This window comes from Anas platyrhynchos, chromosome 2 (assembly GCF_047663525.1).
Source record: "Anas platyrhynchos isolate ZD024472 breed Pekin duck chromosome 2, IASCAAS_PekinDuck_T2T, whole genome shotgun sequence".
Taxonomy (NCBI): domain Eukaryota; kingdom Metazoa; phylum Chordata; class Aves; order Anseriformes; family Anatidae; genus Anas; species Anas platyrhynchos.
The window spans coordinates 37,852,655-37,873,332 of NC_092588.1; the positions used below are offsets into that span (position 1 = coordinate 37,852,655).

The following is a 20,678-nucleotide window of genomic DNA, read 5'->3' on the forward strand; positions in this document are numbered from 1 at the left end:
GAAGGACACGGAGGCCCTGGAACATGTCCATAGAAGGGCTACGAAGCTGGTGAAGGGCCTGGAACACAAGTCCTGTGAGGAGCAGCTGAGGGAACTGGGGTTGTTTAGTCTGGAGAAGAGGAGGCTCAGGGGAGACCTTATTGCTCTCTACAGCTACCTGAAAGGTACTTCTTGCAGTTAATTAGTGATGGCCTCAAGTAGTGCCTGGGGAGGTTTAGATTGGGAATGAGGAGACGTTTCTTCTCAGAAAGAGCAGTCAGGCATGGAACATGTTGACCAAGGAGGTGGTGGTGTCACCGTCCCTGGGGGTGTTCAAGGAAAAGTTGGAATTGGTGCTTAGGGACATGGTTTAGTGGGTGACGTTGGTGGCAGGGTGATGGTTGGACCAGATGATCTTGGAGGTCTTTTCCAACCTTAATGATCCTATGATCTGCCTTCAGACAGAATCAACTGTATAAACAGTACATTCTTGATCAAATATTCTTGTAAATGAAACTATGATTTCTCTGAGAAATGTATTGTTTTCATAAATAAATAAATAAGCAGTTTTTAGCCCATATTTTTACAAGCAAAAGTAATTTCCAACTGAGGCAGGGCATGCAGAAGCATGCACCATCTAAACCAGAATAATAATTTTTAAATCTTTTTTTTAAACCAGAATAAATCTTTTCCCATAAAATTAAATCAGAATATTTCTCTTATTTTTCAAAAGGAGGACAATCAAGCTAAAGCTTTCTTCACCTGAATAAATGAAAAAGTGCAACTGTATCTGAAAACACCATTAAAACTGTTCAGGTTTTGTCTTTCTTGATGATAATCCCACCGCCTCAGTTCTTACCACTCCCTGAGATAAGAACTGAAATGATGTATATTTCAAAATTCTTGACTTATGTTCATAAAAAAGTGCCTGTTTATTACAGTTTCTCAGTTTCTTCTGGTATTTTAGCACATTGCTGTAAAATGCTTTGGTTCCAGCCCTGAGTTGCAGGTTTGGCTCACAGCTCTTCCTCTCTTGTGAAAGGTTAAGATTGCATCTATAATATGCCTCTCCTGACACCTCTGGAAAGATTTTTAGACAACGATTCCAGAAACAAATGAGTTTCTACCCTGTCAAGCAAAAGTACTAAATATAAAGAATTTTGTTAATATAATGTTACGGTTGAGATTTTCAGTCAGACACAGTCTGGGAAGCCTAAATTATACCTCTCACAATAATTCTAATAAAGTATACTTAAATGTCTGGGGAAAAAAAAAAAGGGAAAACACAAACAGCATTGCAGAAAACTACATTTGAAATCAATGAGATCTCTGTTCCTCTGATTTCCAACAGATATTGGTTGTTATTCTTGTCTCAAGCCCGTCCCCTCTTGATGGCAACCACCATCCACTGTCAATGGGTCTTGCCTTGAAAGGGATACAATGGTCATCTGAGCAGCTGATTTGCTTGTCCTCTAGACAATCATTAACCATAGGCTCCTTCCTTCTTTTCTTTCTTCCTTTCTTCTCTCTCTCTCACGCACACAAAAATGATGAACATATCTGTGCTTTTGTTGGCCATATCTTCAACCCTTACCAATACCCCTTCAAAAAGAGACATAAAAACCTGTTCTGGAAAGACTAGATATTACAGGACTATTCTGAGTCTTCTCTGTAGCAATAGCTTTCTGCTAAATAATAATAATAATAATAATAATAATAATAAACTACTGTGAGGGTCCTGCTGCATCCTGCTGCATTTAGGATCTTTACACTTTCTGAAGTTGGAAAAGGATGGAGGAGGCAGAGGAGGTAGAGAGACAAACCCCCTAATTAAGGTAGGTGGCTGAAACAGCTACTAAAATACTTCAGACCAGTGACACCATTATCAACTCAAACTCTATTGAGAATTTAATAAAATCTGGGGAAAATATTTGGAAACATGATTGTGTGAAGGACACTTACCACCAAGCATTCATCTGTCATCTCTTAAAACTGATATTCAGCAAATATAAATGACCATCACTCCATCTACATTAATGGGTTTACAGAAGCTAGAGAGCCAGAGAAAGTGAGTTTTGAATGATCTAATAATAGAAAAAGCAGGTGATGTTAAATTCAGCTGTATCATCACCATATACCTTGTTGCTCATAAATAAACAAGAGTGGCACAACCAAACTTTACCAAGGAAAAAAATCTATCCTCATGCTGTGAAAAAGTATGAACACTTCAAGCTCAAGTCTCATTTTTCTGAGAGTTTGAAAGCACCAGACAAGAAAGGCTTTCAAAAGACAAATGGTGATCATGTGCTTAAGACATGAGCCTGAGATTCATAAGTCTGGGTTTTTTTCCTGTCTCTGTCCCAACTTCCCTATGGCCTCATGCAAGGTCTACTCGTAGCACTAGCAGTAAAAGGTTACAAACCCACTTTTGAGTGTAGCTGTAAGAAACAGTTCAAGGATCCCAGAAGATTAATAATAGTCTGCAAAAAGGACAGGAAAAAAAAAAAAAAAAAAAAAGATCAACTAAGCAGGAAGGGTTAAAATTAAATGTCTGTTTTAGCTTTATGACTGGCAGGGTAAGAAAGAATCTTTAAATTAACAAAGCAAAACTGGTGTACATAAAATTAGTCCCACATCAGCTAAATAATAATGTGGAGGTTTATTCCACCAATGGCTTCTGTGTAGAGTTTTACAAAACAAAACCTCAGAAATCAAAATAGCAAGAGATTTCCATGGGAACTCTGGAAAGCATAAGGCAATTTCTAGCCCAGTTCAGAGCATCCACCCCCCTCTGCTGAGCTTCAGCCACAGAGGGAAGAAGACAAAAACAGTCAAGATGAAACCAACTATCAGCAGCAGGATATTAACCCAGCAGTCTTAAGACTCTGCTGGATATACTTCTCTTCTATCCTTATATTCCTCTCAATTCTTACCTTTCACCTAATCCTAAAACCCCAGTACAGCTGCATTATGGATTAAGACGGTCTGTTCCATTCTGCTGCCCAAGAATTACCAACAGAAGAGAAAAACCTGATTGAGCTGAACAACTCATGTTCTCACCAAAAGAATACGCTGGAATTCAACAAAGCAATAACTATGGACCCAGTCTGTTCACCCAACGTATCTCTTTTCTGTAGCTGCTTCACATCCAGAGAATGTCAATGAACTATATGCTTTCACACGTTGTTAACTCCCCATGTTTTTCTGCTGGTTTGTCCTGACCCAGCTGCCATGCTGGGGTGAATATCCCTGATTATATCAAAGAACCATAGGATGGTTTGGGTTGGATAGGACCTTAAAGTAGTTCCAACTTGTGTGCCACAGGCAGGGACACCTTCAAAGCTCTATCTAGTATGGAAGGTACCCCTGCCATGGCAGGGTCGTTAGAACTAGATGGTCCCAAATCTCTGCACAAAGACCCTATTACCTACCATCCCTATCTTCCCACATTAGAAGGGATTGAGGCATGAAATCCGAAAATGAACCTATGGACTGTGTATACCAGCTGCATTCCTGATCTGGTCAGTGGGGTGACCCCAGCTTGTACTAAAGAACTTAGTTTCAACATAGTCCTGGAGAACTAAATTGGGTTTCTTTGCTCACAGGAATTTTAGAATAGTTTTAAATAAATACATTTGGTGTAACTGTTAGGTTTCAATATACTGAGAGGTTTGTTTGTTTGTTTTTCTCCTTTCCTCTTTTGTATGCTAATCCATAATTTTCCACGCTCTGATTTGGTTGGTTTAATCGTCCTGATGGGGGATCTAAATCCGTGGAGTCCAAACTTTGCTTAGGGTTGTTCAGTGATGAGAACACCTTAACAACTTTGACCCTCTGGTAATGAGTCCTCAGTCAGAATTACCATGAAATACTTCAATGTCAATAGCTAAAAAACTCAGATACTATATCTTTAGAGAGACACAGAGTATCTATCTAACAGTGTTAATTTTACTGAGGTACATATCTCTTCCAGACTGGGTCTGATTGCTTTGCCTGTAATCCAGCCAAGCCCAGACCAGCTTCAGTCCAGAAGTTCTGGGGATGCATTAGCCCAGCACTGTGCCAGAACTACATTATTCTCAGCAGGCTTATTAACCAGGACACCACACCATGCTAACTCCATTGTTCCCAGATGTGAACTGGCTTACCTCCCACCATCTTAAAGCAGCATGATCTGTAACTTAAAAGTTCTTTGAATTCTGTATATCTGCGAAAGAATGACCAGTGACAACAGCCAGAGAAAGGCTCACCTTGCCATACAGCTAACATTTCTACTGCAAAATTATAACTGCATATAGATATGCATTCAAATCGGACAAAGGGAGATATTTTATAAAGACTATGTATGAGGCTTGAAGACATAATTATATAATAAAATGACCTCAAAATCTGAGGTATTTTCTTGCTTATCCAGAAATCAGCATATATTAGCTTCTGACATTTGAAAGGCTTTTGTTCCCAACTAATAAAATGAGAGTAGAACAGACCTTGAAAGCATCTTAAAGTAATGGAAGATTTAATAAGAAAATGGATAATAAGATACTTTTAGTCTAGCAAAAAATGCCATCATGTTAATAATAGATGACCATCACTACTCAGCATGATGTAGGGATCTGTGAAATGTTACAAAGCTAAGTCTCACGCTAGTGAAATGCTGGCTGGTAACACTGACAGAGTCAGTACGCGTGAAAGAAATCTTCCCTGGAGGATATCCAGTGGGTATATCCTCAACCACAACACTTTTAGATTACGAAAGGGTACTAATTTTTGCAGGCTTCCTAATGGTTCAATGACTTCATCTAATGGCACCTTCTAATAGTGCCTGCACTTACAGAGCCCAGTCAGTGGCACAGCTGCCTCGGTTATAGCTCGATCCCCCAAGGTAGCGATGCTCGAGTGGAAGGCAGTCAGCATCCCTAACTCCTGCTGCTCTCAGAGGTTACTGACTCCTGCAAAGGAGGTGCTCCACACTCGGCACAGCCAGACTGGCAGGCCTCTGATAATTTGTGTACCATAAAGACAGAGATTATCCTTTAAACTCCAATATAATATATTGCTTTGTTTTTAAATGAAGGGAATTATTAGCAAATGGACTGCTTTGAGAATTACTCTTCTGCCTAGATAGCTGGGATCTACTGTTAGTCACGCTTTTATCATTTAGATTAAAAGGTACATGTAAAAAATCAAAAGTTTACCACCCAAGAGATCAGGATATCTTCTTCCTATGGTGATATATATGGTATAATATCTTAGCCAACTCCAGTTAGCAAAAATTAAATTAAGCAGATGGGTTGACAAAAGTAACATACCAATAAAAGAATTCACAGTTCTTTTTGTACAAATTAAACAGTGCTTCTATTTAACAGCAAAAAGAAAACAAACCTTTTCCCTTCCTCAAACTTGTCCTTTCCCTTTATGCAGTTGGTCAGTTTCAGCATTTAGGGAACATTTACTTATTTTCCTGTTCTCCAGAATACCCAAGGAGCCTGACTCCCTTCTTTTTTTCAGAGCCTGTGTCCAGAAGTGACACTGTAAGGGGGAAATCCCCAGCTAAGTATGCAGCCAGTACAGTTACAGGTATCTGCAAGTCTCATTCTGCAGCAGAGAATTCCAGTTGATCATGTCAGGACTCAAATCTGTCAACACCTGAAAATAATCTTTCCAAAATAGAATTTGTAGTTAGTACATTCCTCCTTAAACAGAAAGATATTTTTGCCTTTGCAGTGACTTTTACCACCCTTAAATCACTTTGCAAACAGCATGCAATTAAAAAAATAATGTAATCTCCAACTATGCCCCCACCCAAATATAGAGAACTTGCCTATCAAACTGTTAATACACTCATAGTCACTTGTGGCCAATACAGAAAAGGAAGTATGGTAATTGTGTGCAGAAACATGAGCAAACACCAAGCAGAAAAAATGGACCAGAATTGGGACTCCAGAGACTCTCTGTAGTGCCTAAAGAAAATCATTTAACATTTGCATGCTTCCTTTTCCAAGTGCACTACCTGTTTTGGTTTATAAGCACTTTAGGCAAGGTGTATCTCAGACACACATCATAGTCTACAGACAACCTCAGCTGTACTCTGCTTCTTGTGATTTTTAAAAGCACTAACCCAGTACTGGATCTGGGGCATTAAATACTCAGCTTCTCAACAGATGAGTAAGCAGGGTGAAACCCTAGCAGTAACGGAGCACTCCAGCATGTCTGGCACATGTACAAGATGCAAATCAGCCTAAAAACCCAACTACAGCCTAGAAATCTCACAGAAAACTAAGAGATTCACATGAGCAAGAATTTCACAGGTCAGGTATCCTAAGGCAACCAAATATGTAGGAAAGCAAAATTATTATCTGGTCAAGGGAAAGGCCAGAATCTCCGTTGCTAGTAAGACCTTGGATTAACCTTGACAGTCTTCTGGCCACAAGGCTCTGCAGAGACAGTTCATCAGTTTTCAATGCAAGTAAGTATCCCATACTGGCTGAACTCTAAAGCCTAGAAACTTTCATGGCTATAAAAATGCAATGAAACTACTTCATATCACTCTTTCATAGAGTCATAGAATGGTTTGGTTTGGAAGAACCTTAAAGATTACCTAGTACCAACTTCTCCATACTCTTTATAAGTGATGCAAGCTTGTTTAACATGACTAAAAGAGGTCAGAGGTAACTTTGTTCTCCAGCCATCATGAAATACCCCCCTCCCTTATAAAAAGATATAAATAAAAGCCAGGGTACATAGAAAATTTCAGCAGAGCAGGGTTCATACAGGTGTAGTGCCTGACCCACACTTGTCCCACAATGAGCAAGGAGCACACAGCTGTGTTAAGTGACTCAGTGACCTCCTGGTGTGGCTGTTCTTGTTCTTGTTAAGAAGGCTTCAGGCAGCCTGCATTAGTGCTGTGCATGAAGACCCCACATCTCAGCTACATGACTGATATTGTGAAAGAATCATCTGTGTGCTCAACTGATTACAGGTGCACAGACTAACAGGTGTAACTTGTAACAATTAAAATCTAAACACACTTGACTACAGCTACTTAACTAATGAAAAAATACATGTAGAGAAATGAAGGGCTTCATCACTTTAATTCAACTTAAATCAACTTTGGCACTTTGTGGTTACTTCTGGTACCACTCAGTCAGCTTTGGCTTTCATCAAACCACTATGATTAAATTATACATTAGTAATACAACCTAAAGCCATTCATGGCATCCAAAATACTTCAATACACTTAAACTCATTCGTGACATTTGAGTGAAGTTTGGTTTAGGCTACTGTCATCCATACGTCTGATTTGTCATCATGGATTCAGACTTGGAAGAACTTCTTCTATTCCCTTCCAACACCCCTGTTGAAAGTCCTCTGACAACAGCATTACAGTAAATTATACTACTAGCTCATTTATCATGTATCACTCATTAACCACTCTTCACACTGCCTTCTCCTCTAAACTAACCAGACGTTTTTTTATTGTTGTGCAAGCAGCACGATGCAAAGAACCACAGCTAACTGTGGATATGACTAAACAAAATTCTATTCCTGTCGTACAGATGTAAATCAATCAGATAACAACCCTGTCCTTGGTTTTCCTACAAAGGAAGAGAAATGGACCACAGTACTATACATTCATTTCTGCACATCTTTGATTTTTTTTTTCTTATGATGGAAGAGAAGTTGAAGAAATATGTATGCGGATCCTTGGACAGGAGACTTATCCTTGTTTATGGAAGTGCTCTACTCAGCAGCAGTGATTACTTTGTTTTAACCAAGCAATTCTACCTGCCATTTGCAAGAGCAAACACTTTTGCCATTTATCACAGTTCACTAGAATGACACTATTTTAGCCAAGGGTGTGATAATGGGACAGTGCAACCACAGAAGTGAAGAATACTTTCAGGATGGAAGAACCTTAAACCAGATGTTCACTGGATCAATTTACAGCTACAATTAAATTTTAAGTTTTACTGATTTGGGATTAGGGCGAACCGGGTCTGAATCCTACTTTAATAAAGCAGATGAAGATCAGAACTTGGAACTTGTTCTGAAACACTTGGGAGGAGAGATGGGAACAAATCATCTGGCTCAGGAAAAAAGGGCTCTCAGACAGAATGGAAATAGCATATAATTTCACAGCTAAGCACTGGAGCCAAGAATTTTATGTTGATGAGAACAGAAACAGTTTATCAGAAGAAAGATGAAGCTGAGCACCAATCAGCAACTGGTGCCAACTGGAATCAACTGGAAACAGTGGGAAACACCTAAAATTGCTTCCAAATGTGGAGAATATATTTTTTTTTTAAGATTCCTGAATGCACATGTTAGCGGATACATTGAAATGGGCACCTTAAAAACGTACAGCTGACTGACTATAGTCTGACTTAATCTTCAGCAACTCAAGGGATCTTTGTGAGGAGACCATCTCTTCAGTTCTCTGAGTAGCTCCATCTGTGTTAGAGGGCAGAAAGGCTTTTGAGGTTTCTGTGATGTAAATTATTCACACAATCTGTAGGAGCAGCAAGGTTTCTATTCCAGTTAAAATCTAAACACACTTACCTTGACGATGTCTGCTTAATTTATGGAAAAAAAAAATAGAGAAATGAAATACTATTTTCTCTGTGCAGAAAGACACGGTAAGCTTTTAGCTGAGGAAAAAAAAAAAAAAAAAAGCTCACAAGCAGAGGCAAAACTACATATTTTTTGTAATGTTATTCCTACATTAGCATGCCTTATAGTTTCCAGCTTGAGAATGTTTCAGCTTTTTATTCCTTGATTACGGAGACTAGACTTCCTAAATAAGTTTTCTCTACACACTCTATTTTAACAGAATCCCATTTCTGAAATGCATTTAGACATATTATAAACTCCTTCCAATCCATCTAAAAATCTAATTGTTTTGTTGGTGGTAGTTTGTTTTTTGTTGTTATTGTTTGTTTGTTTTATGTTGTTTCTTTTGTAGGGATGTACAAGGCTTCTATTTTATCGGAATTTATATACCTACTCATTTTTACAGAGGCTCATGCAGAGCTTCAGCTGCACCCTCACAAGCTCCAGGACTTTGCTTACATGAGGTTGCAGGGACTGCTGACAGGACAGTGAATCTGCATTGTTCCCAGAACAGTACCAAATTTTCAAGGCTCCACCAAAGGAAGAAACTAAAGTCGGGTGAGAAAGACTGCAATTCTAATCTCTCTAATAAATATCATCATAATACAGTTGTGCTTCTTTGTCTTTTTATTCAGAAGATCTGACACTGGCAATAAAATACAACAGTTGAGAGGTTGGCCTATTATCAGCAACACGTTAGATAAGATAAAGATTATTTTCTCAAGATCTTGCTTTCAGTGAAACCTTAGAGAGGAACTCCTCCTACACACACAGTTAACTTTCATCTGTGCACTGAAGAGGGCTCCTATGTCTCACCTCTTTTACACTGATCTAAACGTACCTTTCTACAATTCATCTCATGCTCACACATAATCTCCCTCACTATAAACGCGTATCAGGATCTTTCTGTTCATAGGTCACCTTCCTTTACTTTATCTGTAGCTTCTTTGGTGTGTGTCAAAACCCTCCTTAGGGAAATTCCATTTGACTAAAACGTATGTTCTTTATATATATTTATACTCACTCTCTGCTAAAACTTCGGTGCTGATGAAATAAAAAACCTCAATCGCCTTTGGAGAGATCTATGGAAGAACCAATTGTGATTGTTCAAGAGTCGCACTCAACATAAGTAATTCTTTGCCAATTATCTTTCTTTTGCATTTCACAAGATTTTCCATTTCTCTATTTCTTGATGTTAATTTCTGTAAGAGATATTTGTCTGGTAAACCCCACTTGTTTGATTAAGTAGAAAACTTTTCTTTTTTATTTCTTTTCACTGTAACACTGGCATTTGCTAGTTGGAAGGGTTTTCTGCTGCTTTTGCTTGAACCTATTATTACGAAGAGCCTATATGTAAAAGAATGACTTTCAGGGACTTTAATGAGAGCTGGAGGGCATTCAGCAACTCGTAAGAACAAGTCCCAAATCACCACAGCATTAAAAAATCCATCTGAGCTGGGATTACATGCAAGGTATGGCAGTGTTTGAAGAAAGACCAGATGATAAGGAAGTATAGTAAAAAATAAAAAGACTAAAAGACTAAAATAAAATCTTTTACTACCTTTTTATTACCAGGGTCTTAAGCACTCTGTATGTTCCTGAGATCAGAGAACAGTGATTAAATCCAGCTTACCACTGTCTTTTACGGACCTGCCAAAGGAACAGATCCTTAGCAAGATCGCAAAGATTTCACTGGTCACACACAGGGAAAAAAAAGCCCATGACATGCTAAAACCTGTGATAGTGCTGCTGGCACTACTCTGTCAGGGAATTGTGGATCTCGCCGAGCATAGCATCTGAAACCTGCTGGTATACCCTTTAGGAAGATGCACATTAACTGCTCTTGATAGATGAGGAGAAAACTTTCATCTTAGATGAATCTAAGTAGCTTCAAGATTTAAAGTGAGACATTTTCCATTCCCTACTGCTGAATTTTATTTTCAAGACAAAACGTACTAAATAAAAAGCAAGAAATATTCTTTTTATGAAAAAGATGAAATTCACACAAAATCAATGTGATTTTTTCAAACATTATTTTTCATTTTGTTTTAATGTGACTCATAAAGGTTACAAATGCCTCCCTATGACACCATCCCTAGCGAAGATATCATTTTCAGTATGAGGAAAGGCAGTGCAAACTTCATCACTCTGTCCCGCTAGCAGCACTGAAAAGATGACCTGAAGAAAACACGGGCAAAGAGATTGTTATGGCCTTCACAATACCATGGCCACCTCCTTGATCATCCTAGTATAACATAGAAGGTAGAAATCCGGACTAATATGGAGATGTTTTTATACTGACACCGTATCAAGACTGCTAACATTTCATACAAGCCATAATGACTGCTGCCCTCATCTAACTTGCAGTGCATTTCAAAACGTGACCTAGAGGTGAAAAACTCTGTATCATATTATCACCCTCTTGAACTACACAGTCACTTATTACTGCTTCTCATCTAGACCCAAAGACATGCAGTTCAGTTCCCCATACCGATGAAAATAACAGGCTCTCTGCCCCCAAAACGTCTACAGTCTTGCTTAGCAACTACAGGACAGAATGAATAAAATATATATTTGCTTCATTACAAATGAGCTCAAAAAATCTGGCATACTATATTGTATCACAGAAATACTCCTTCTCAAATTACAAATGACAAGGCTATCATAGGTACTTGTCATTTAATTTAACACCTTAGTTTGGTGTTCAGAGATACAACTGCATGGGCCATTTCAAGCCTATTTCCACAGTATTACACTCACAACAAATTAAGAAGATAGTTCCCTCAAAACAACCTAAATTATTGTGTATCTCAAATACCCTCCTAATAAAGAATTGAAGGGCCTTATTCTTTATGCTTTTGTAAAACGGCATAGTCATAAGGTAACCTAAGTTGAAAGAGATCTCTGAAGGTTACCTGGTAAAACTCTTACTCGTGGCACGGCCCAATTCAACATCACATACACTTCAAAGTTAGATTAGGTTTTTCAGAGCTATATTCATTTGGGTTTTAAAACTATTTAAGAGCAGAGATTCATCAGCTTGCCTGAAAGCATAATCCAACATATGGCTGCTCCTACTATCATTTTTTTTTCACTAACATTTAACCAGAACTTCCCCCTAGCAGCACTAGGTGAATTGCCCCTCCTCCTTCCATTGTGCACACCTAAGAAGATCTTACCAATATTTGCAGTGAACACATGAATTGATGCTGCTGAGCCTACTCAAGTGAACTACAAACACTCCACACACTTTCCTTGTGCAATATCAGGGCCAGCCATCTGTGCAAATGGTTTGATTCTCTCTTTGGTCACCTAATCAAGAAAATTATTTTATTTATGTGCAAAAGTAACTTGGATATCACAAAGGAAGTAAGATGCAAACCTTTTACATGAAAAACTAAATAATAGTGATTTTATTGCTTATTTGTCAGCTTACCAGATTGGCCCCAAAACTAAAAGGACCCACTTTACACCTCCAAGATGCATGAAAGGTACATAAATATTGAAAACATGTTCTAATGTTACCTAGTCTTACACGTTTCTATTTCAGATCCAAACCTCACAAGACCAGCAAGGTTTAAACACCACCCATTCAACTGCTGGTGCAGTCAATCTCATGGAATCTCTAGGCATAGTCCTCCTCTGTGCTCAAGTTCTGCAAGTCCTACCCAAACCCCATTTGGATCCAACAATGCCACCCTTCTAAATTTTAATGATTTTCAGAACTGCTATCTTTGCTTTCCAGAACCCAAAATTTTGGCAGAACGTAGCAGATCTTGAAATAGAAGATCCGCTGCATCTTCTGATACTCTTAAAATAAATATTTCCAAAACTTCCTGTTCTTATAGACAGAAAGGATAGCTGCATAACTCGATGTTCAGTGAATCAAATGCCATTATTGTGGTTAAAATCTTGACTCGTTAACTTCATCACTGTACAAAATATTCTGTATATTTCTATATGACAGAAGACTGTCAGTCACTGTCAGAGCAACAAGGGATGGTAGAAAAATAGCCTGCTGTGGTGAATAAAGCCTAAACCAAAGAAACAGTCACATAGCTTAAGAGATTCACCTAGTTCAAAATTTTCAGATAGCCCTGCAAAGTCAAGGTTTCTCAAGCTCTGAATTCCCAACTTCAGAACACCAAACTGACAGAAGTATTGCTTGTCATTCGGGGAGGAGGCTGAATTTCTCGTGTATGGAGTGGCTAAAAAAAATAAAAAATAAAAATAAATCTTCTAACAATTTTGTAAAATAAACCAAAAACAAAGCAAAAAAACACTTATTGGTGGTTTTTACTCTTTTGTTTCTGATAATAGAGATCCTCAGAAGGATATTATCTCACTTTTTTTGGATTTCAACTTGTAAAGACGAAACTCAAGCAGTTGTGCTGGATGCAGCGTATTACTTCTAATTTAACATTAAGTGCATTCACACATCCACAGAACAAGTGCATCAGCCTCTCAGGCACAGACACTAGGAACAGTTACATGATTTGGGGGTGTCATTTGAGTCACCTGAGCAAAACACCACTCCCCCAACAGCTTTCTTAACAGTATGTGAAGCATCCTGCTAACAGCATATTGTTCAGGGCTGAAATCCTAAGTCCCCTCCATCCCTGTTAGGACAATGTGCACTCCCTCATCCTTTACCAGTGGACAGATGCTTCATCTGCTGATCAATGGGCCAGTGATTCTGTTACCAACATAAAAAAGATGCCACAATTTACCGGTTCAAAGATTTTACTTTCTCAAATTTATCAAACCTCTTGAACCCCTGAGCTGTTAAGTGAAATAACTGCGATCTGTCAGTTCTAACACACAAGCACGGACAGGCAAAATCGTAACATTTGCAGAAGGTACATTAGCAGAACTTAAAGTTTCCACCTTAATAAAACATTTTTGAATGAGATTAAAATCTATGCATGGCAAATACCACTTCCCCACGTAACTACTGAAATTCCACTATGTATAATAATAAATGGGGAAACATTACCTTTTAGTTTAATGGATACAGCCTCAACCCACAGAGTAAGAATTTACAAGCGTCAATATAATTAATGTTAATGGCAATCACAAACATAAACCTTCTGAATATTAAGAATTTGTTAACGTGACCAAGTGCACTCACCAGGCAGTCACTTGGCCAAACCATTAAAACACAGAAGCTTTTTATTACCTGTGTGGTCTGTGGGCACAAAAACTGTTTGGAACGCAACAGGTTAAACAGAGAATAAACTCCTTTATGCCAACAATTAGGAAAAACATACACTTTTAAATCTGAATCTATATAATGAACACAGTGCAGCAAAGTCCACGGAAAAACAAATGAAATGAGATTTTCAAAGCAAGGAAGCTTTCTTAGCACCTTCCATTTATCTTCCACTCACTGCTCTGAAAATCTCATTCATGACCTCTGTTGTTTACAGTTGTTTGTGTTTGCATATCTGTGTACTTCTAGGTACCAAAAACTTCCACTTTCTGTAAAATGAAATTACCCTGCAACGGTAGTTACTCAGAAACACATTTTCAGAGCAGCATGAAGGTTTCCACAGTGTGACACATATTAACATCAATTGGATTCACACAGCTAAATCTCTCTGCAATTCTTTGCCAATTTACCCCTTCCAGAATTTAATATTTTTTGAACTTGCTTTATTTTCCAAACATTTTCCTGTTACAGTATTTTATGGCATGATGGCTACTCTAACACAGGCACCATCTCTGGCAGCTGCTTTAATTTTCTAGTACAAGGGAGGCCAACATCTCTGACTTCTGATGGCACTAGTAAGACTTATGGCTGTAATCCAAAGGGCTCATATATCCTTATGATATATTTTTCAGACATATACATAGCTCCTAATAATCCTAATGACAGATTTATGTGCAAAACGATATGCACACACTTCTGAGTTCTTAGCTTGACAACTTTGGAAACGGCATATGCTTCACTCGGGAAGAGCAAGATATTGACAGAGATCACGGGGTTTAAATGCAGGGGGGGGACAGGGAGAACACAGTACTGTTCTCCTTCCACAAAATTCCCTTGGCTTCCAGAAGGGAGAATCAACCTGCAGAGGTGCAAGGCAACTGTTCAGGAAACCCTGTGGTTAACAGCTTTTCCTGCCGCGATGCCACCCAGCCCACCCTCTGTGATTATTTCCAGAATCCTGTACCACACACAATGATAGGGATTCACTTTGATGAACACGAAGAATGAGATTATCATTAAATGATGTAAAATGAACTACAGAATGTCCTTGGGATTAGTGGATTCAATATTAAAATGTATTTACTATAAAATGGAAAAGCTGTCAGTCAGAAATAGTAATTTTCATGAATCAAAACACAATTGAAAACTGGTGTTATTGTCATTCCACATCAAAGTCCCCCAACAGACAAAGAGCATTGAAAATCACAAACAAACCTTCTTGAAGTTTACACACTTTAATGCATTATTGTTAGAGAACGAGTATTTTATACACTGTCATACAACAACCATTGTTTGTTTTATTCCAGCAACATGCAGAGTAGGCAAAAGTTAGAGAAGAAGCCAGTTTCAAAGAATCACGAAGCTGTGCTGCAAGGCCACTGCATACTGTGTATTTCTTTCAAACAAGAAGCAAACCTTTGGTGTGAACACGTTTCCAGGAATTTGGCTTTTTACTTCACCTCATTTTATATCAAAGAGAGCCTACACAGTATCTGTATGCTACTGAAGGTGTTGCCAACTGTATTCTATAAGATCTGTCTTCCTCAGGTGACATCTAAAGGTTAATCCTAAGGTTCAGGCAGAACTGCTCACAGACCCTTTTCTGACATGACTAGAATATGACTAGGAGGAACAATTTTAAAACATATGCCCAGCTTTCTCTTTTCCTAAAGTTTTTACTCTAGTTGTATAAATCACCTGTACTTTTGAAATGCTAGAAATTAGCACAAGTACTTTGCTGTTACAGTACTTCATCTAAACGTTGTCCACACGCATCTTTCACCTCTCCATAACCGGATGCAAGGTAAAATAAATCTCGCCTAATGACAGTAATGTCTGGGATGTTGTTCTGTTGTGCATGCTTTATACCCGTGACCTCGGAGATGTTAGAAAAAGATCTAAAACCGCTGGTGGTGACAACTTCTACAGGCACAAATTGAACACTACCACCACTGAAATCAAGGAAAGTGCCTGAGTTCACGTGTACCAGATTACACCTTGGATGTAAAACATGACTTCTTTTTTTAAACAAAGCAAAAGCATTTTGCCACACAGGCATTTATCAGTGCCTAAAAGATATGGATATGACGACCATGGAACATTACTATAAAACAGGTACGTACAGCAGAAAAAGCTACATATTAAAGTCATTTCTGAAAGTTGTGAGATCATCTGATAGGTCTTTTATAAAACAGGAATCTTTTTCTGAAAGATTTTATATGCATTTCTCTGCGGATTATGGTGGCTATTCACACTTTACTTCAATTTTTATAGCCTCCAAGTAATTCTACAGCATAGTAAATACAGTTATTATAACCTTCGTAACCGGTAGAGGGATATATTTGAAGAAAAAGGGGCTGTTTCTCCTCCCACACGCACTGAAGTAAATCAGGAGCAATTCTCCTGCAGTCAATGGGAGAGTATCTGTGAAACTGACGCAAAACAAGAAAAAAACAAAGCCAGAAACATACAAGCAAAGCTCTCCTAACACTATGGGCACAAATTGCAGGTCTCCTCTGCCTTCTGGTGAGGCTGAACCATTGATGCATCTATCCCACACTTTGCTCCATCCCGTGAAAGGGAATCTCAGCAGGGTCCAGACTCGCACTGAGCACAATGGAGGTAGGTACAGCAGCTCGGGCGGGCTGAGAGCCTGGCATAAAGCCCTGAGAATGAATGAGGATTGTCAAGTGAAGTGATTGTACGCGTTGCATTTGAGCACGTTGCCCCTGAAACACAGGGCGTTTCTGAGCACTATAACAGGAAACTAGCAAGATTAGAAAACGATTTAGGGGGGGGAAAATAAAAAATAAAACCAGTAGACGCATCCCACTTTTTTTCTTTACAAACACAAGGACCAGCACTCGTCTTAGGGAAAGATCATGTGGCAAAACGATGACTCTGAGTCACTAGAAAAGAGAAAATCTTTTAAAACACTCTCGGGACCAGGGACGAACTGTAAAGGGAAGAGCACTATTTTATCATTCAGCTAACGAGCCCGAGGAAGGATGATCACCGCTCGGTGCCGTTTCGCCTTGACAACTCTTTCTCCCCGAAACAGATACGCCAACTTCGGTAAACAAAGAGCAGAAGACGCATTATCCTCCCTCCCGCCTCGGGAATATTTAACGAGAAGAAAAGGAAGCCCGGGAAAGTCGCGGACGGGCGGATTTCGCCCTTCGGGAGAGGAAAAAGGGAGACGGGCAGAGGATGGCGACGGCGTCCCCGAGCACCCCCACACGGCCGGGGGGGAGGCTCCCCGGGGGGGGCACCGCCAAACTTCGGAGGTCGCGGGGCGAGGAGCGGGGCCGTCCCCCCTCGCCGTGCCCTGTGGTGCCGTGCCCCGGAGCTCACTCACCAGCTGCAGCGAGCAGAGGAAGATGAGCGTGCAGCGCCCCGTGCAGCAGCCCATGGTGGCAGCCGGCGAGCCGCCGCCGCTCCTCGCTCGTCCCTCCCGAGTCGGTGCGGCCCCGGAGGCGAAGCCTTGCAGGAGGGGGTCACCGCATCCGGACAGCGCTGCCGCGGCCCCCTCCCCTCCCCTCCACCTTCTTTCTCTCCCTCCCCTGCTTCTGTGCGAGGGGCGGCGGAGGGCAGCGCGGCCCCGCGGAGGAGCAGCCGGCGGCGGGGGGCTCTGCCCGGCTGCGGGGAAGGGGCAGGGGCCGGGGGTGGGCGTGTGCGGGGCGGGGAGGGAAGGGAGAAGAAGGGAGGGGAGGTGTGGGCGTGATGGTGGGGATGGGAGCGGTGGAGGGCGGGCGAGGGGATGAGGGGAGCTGAGGGTGTGGGGACGGGGCAGCAAGGAGCGGGGCGCTTGTTGCGAGCGCCCGGGGAAAGTTCAAGGGACTCGGGCGACTGAGGCGGAGCCCGCAGGAGGGGCGAGGCTGAGGCATCGGTGCCCTGGCCCCTTCCCTCGTCCAGCGGTGCCCGGGGGTGTCAGGGGCTACTTTGGGGACCCCCTCCCCGGGCTAGGAGCCCGGGTGGCTTCCTGCCCTCCTCGGTCTCCCCCTGAGGCGGCGCCGTTGTGCCAGGGGCTGGCGGTGCCCGGCTGAGGGGCTCGGCTCCCTGGGGGCTTCTCTGTTGGAGAGAAAGAAATCTTTTCTGAGAAGGAAAAAGGAATATTTTCTGGAAAGAAATCCCCTGTGCGAGGAGAGGGGTGAATAAACCACAGCTCTGCGGGGGCCTGCCGTGGGCAGCTGAGGGGAGTGGGGTCTGTGGAGGTAGCGCAGTCCCCACATCTACCTAAATACTTTGGCCACAGACGAGTGTTGTTTGGGGGGGTAAAATAGATTAAAAATGCCCATGCTGTCTTAAAAACGTTTTTACACATGGATGATATGTTAACTACCCTGCCTTTTTCTCTCCAACAAAGTATGGATAAATCAAATGACTTCTTACAGGCATTAAGGCGTTTACCAGAAAATGCTTTCCTACAGCCTGTTAGTAGCTGCTGTTCCGTGATACGCGAGCTTCTGCCAAAGAACACTGAAGCCTGCCCAGAGAAACAAAAACTATCTTATGTAAGGCATTTATACAAGGTATCTGGCTGCTATCTCTATGAAATGTACAGTATTGTATCCATAAATTATGTAGAACTTTTGAGTTATGCATAATGGTAGTGACAGTAAAATAATTACAAAATTACCCCAAACTCCGATTGTGTCATACTACATTTGGAAAACTGCTTTTTATGCATTTTAAGTAGGAAAGCATTTGTATAGTTTGATATATCAAACTGAAAGAAAAAAAAAAGGAAGTCAGACAAATAAGAACCAGGTTCTGCTCACCCAGGATATATATTTGGTTATCTACATGAAGAGTAGAAAATAAACCCCACCTTGCACAATATATGAAACTTGAATAAAACAGCCTGATGGCTTTTGAGATAAAATTCTTTCCAGAGCTAAACTTCAGTAAAGTTACATGTTCTGGGAACGTATATTTTGAAGGATGAGTATTTGAAGGTATGCAAGTAAAATTGAAAAGGTGATAGTTGCCAAAAAGATAATGTGCCAGCTGAAACTGGTAACATTTATGGATAATTGATTTTCTATACAGGGGGCTTAGAGTAGGATCTCTGGACTTCTTTGAAGTAGTTATTAGACCAGAAGTTTTTAGTTTAACAGAGACTAACCATAAGAATTGTTGGGTGGGTAGGAACCAGATAAAGGAAGTGACAAGAGCTGCTGCTGAATGGATTTTACTTGTACTCACCATAGTCAGCCCCTGCTTGTATGTCAGTGGGATGAAGTCCATAACTCTTCCCCTCTCTCTCCCCAGGGGGAGTACTCTTCTGGGAAGTAGGTACATCTTTACCTTTCCTTTTTGCAAGAAAGCAGATATCTTCCAGTACTATTGTAGTAGCTGATGTTAACTCATGCCTTTGTTATGGCAGAGCTGCCTGAAGACCTGGGTAAGATACGCAAGTCACTCTTCACCAATCTGTTGTTTTAGCAGCCCGCAGAACCATGTGGGTATCACTATTTTAGCAACAATCAGTGTTCAAACTGTCTTCCAGATTATGAGAGAAATGAGAGAAGAAAATTATAAGAAAATTTATTTTCAAATAAAGAGAGAGAGAGAAAGCCAGTAGGGGTTATTTTTGTATAGACAGTTTAACTCACCTATTTTCACAATTTCTAATCTCTGTGTGTTACTGAACTTGAATTCCAGAACCGATAACTTTCAGAGCATGTAAAAGTAAGTCCCAGGAATGAAATCTAAAGGGGGGGGATGGGGTGGGGAGGAGAAACAAAACTTCTCCAAACCACCTGTATCCTTGCCTAACCTTGTTAAAGATGGTAATTCCCATCCTTCCTGAGAGACATTTCACTGAAATCTACTAATCTCTAATGTGTTGTTTGCCTGCTCTTGTTCCTGAAGAATTTTGCAATCTCTGTCACCTAGCTATCCAAAATTGATCCTGAAATAAAAAGGTCAATTTTCTAAAGCAGATTTTTCCTGAGTATAAGCTTCCACAAACAAAAAACTGTTATCTGGTCAGGGAAGCATTAAAAATGCTAATTAACAAGCAAATGCTGTAGAACATGACTTCCACATGAGCACAAGTATCTAAGCTGTATATTGCCATATAACTAAAAGCACTAGGCATAAACAGGAGACTGTCAGTCAAAAGGAGCTTAAAAATGAAGTATGATTACAGGAAGGCATAGGATTCTAAAAACTTATGAGAGAATGCAATATGAAAGTAATATATACAAAGCAAAGAGGAAGGGCTGTATTTTATGGAATTGTCTACCCATGAAGTCCGTAGAGGAGCTGATAGTCAAACTGTAGAAACTCATTTCCAGCTTCATAATTAGAGAGCCCTAATATAGCGCTGTGCATGCCAAGTAGGTAAAAAAAAAAAAAAAAAAAAATGGTGTAAGCACTAGAAAGCCCTGTGGACTAGCTTAATGCCTAACAAGATGTGCTGTATGGATGCAAATTTACTTCACTTGAAAAGAAAACTTGTAGTCAAAAGCTTTATGATACATTTATGTAGATATGGCCATACCCTGATAGAATTGTATGATTCCTTATGCTAAAACTGTAATTGTAGGCCTTCAGAGCTTTGGCTTTTAATCTCACCATATTCAAAGCAGAAAAACAAAGATGTTTACTTTTATAGAAAATAGCCTTATAAATATCTGTAAGAGATATTACAACTTTGTAGTAGGGACTTTTATTTCCTCTACGTTTATTCCTTGATGGGTTATATTCTTCAGAATCAAGTATCCAGAAAATTTTATCTTTAAATAAGTAAAACCATCAGTAAAAGATCTAAAGTCAAGCAGACAAAATAAAATCCATAACATTTGACCGTCCTCGTAGCTCTTCAACTGTGTATACCATTCATCTAATTGTTTTAATTGTCTGCCTG

At 40.1% G+C, this 20,678-nt stretch overlaps 1 protein-coding gene across 4 annotated transcripts in view; it reads right to left on the reverse strand.

The window, feature by feature from the left end:
- NKAIN3 (sodium/potassium transporting ATPase interacting 3) overlaps positions 1-17,490 on the reverse strand; it is a 376,280-nt gene extending 358,790 nt beyond the window's left edge. For 2 of the 4 annotated variants that reach the window (XM_038175190.2, XM_072034572.1), the window contains exon 1: positions 17,160-17,490. In XM_038175190.2, the coding sequence (XP_038031118.1) occupies positions 17,160-17,213 (54 nt within the window). In that variant the 5' untranslated portion in view covers positions 17,214-17,490. The remainder of the gene's footprint in view (positions 1-17,159) is intronic. The other 2 variants (XM_038175189.2, XM_038175188.2) reach the window with 2 other exon arrangements.
- Between the last annotated feature and the right edge of the window lie 3,188 nt (positions 17,491-20,678).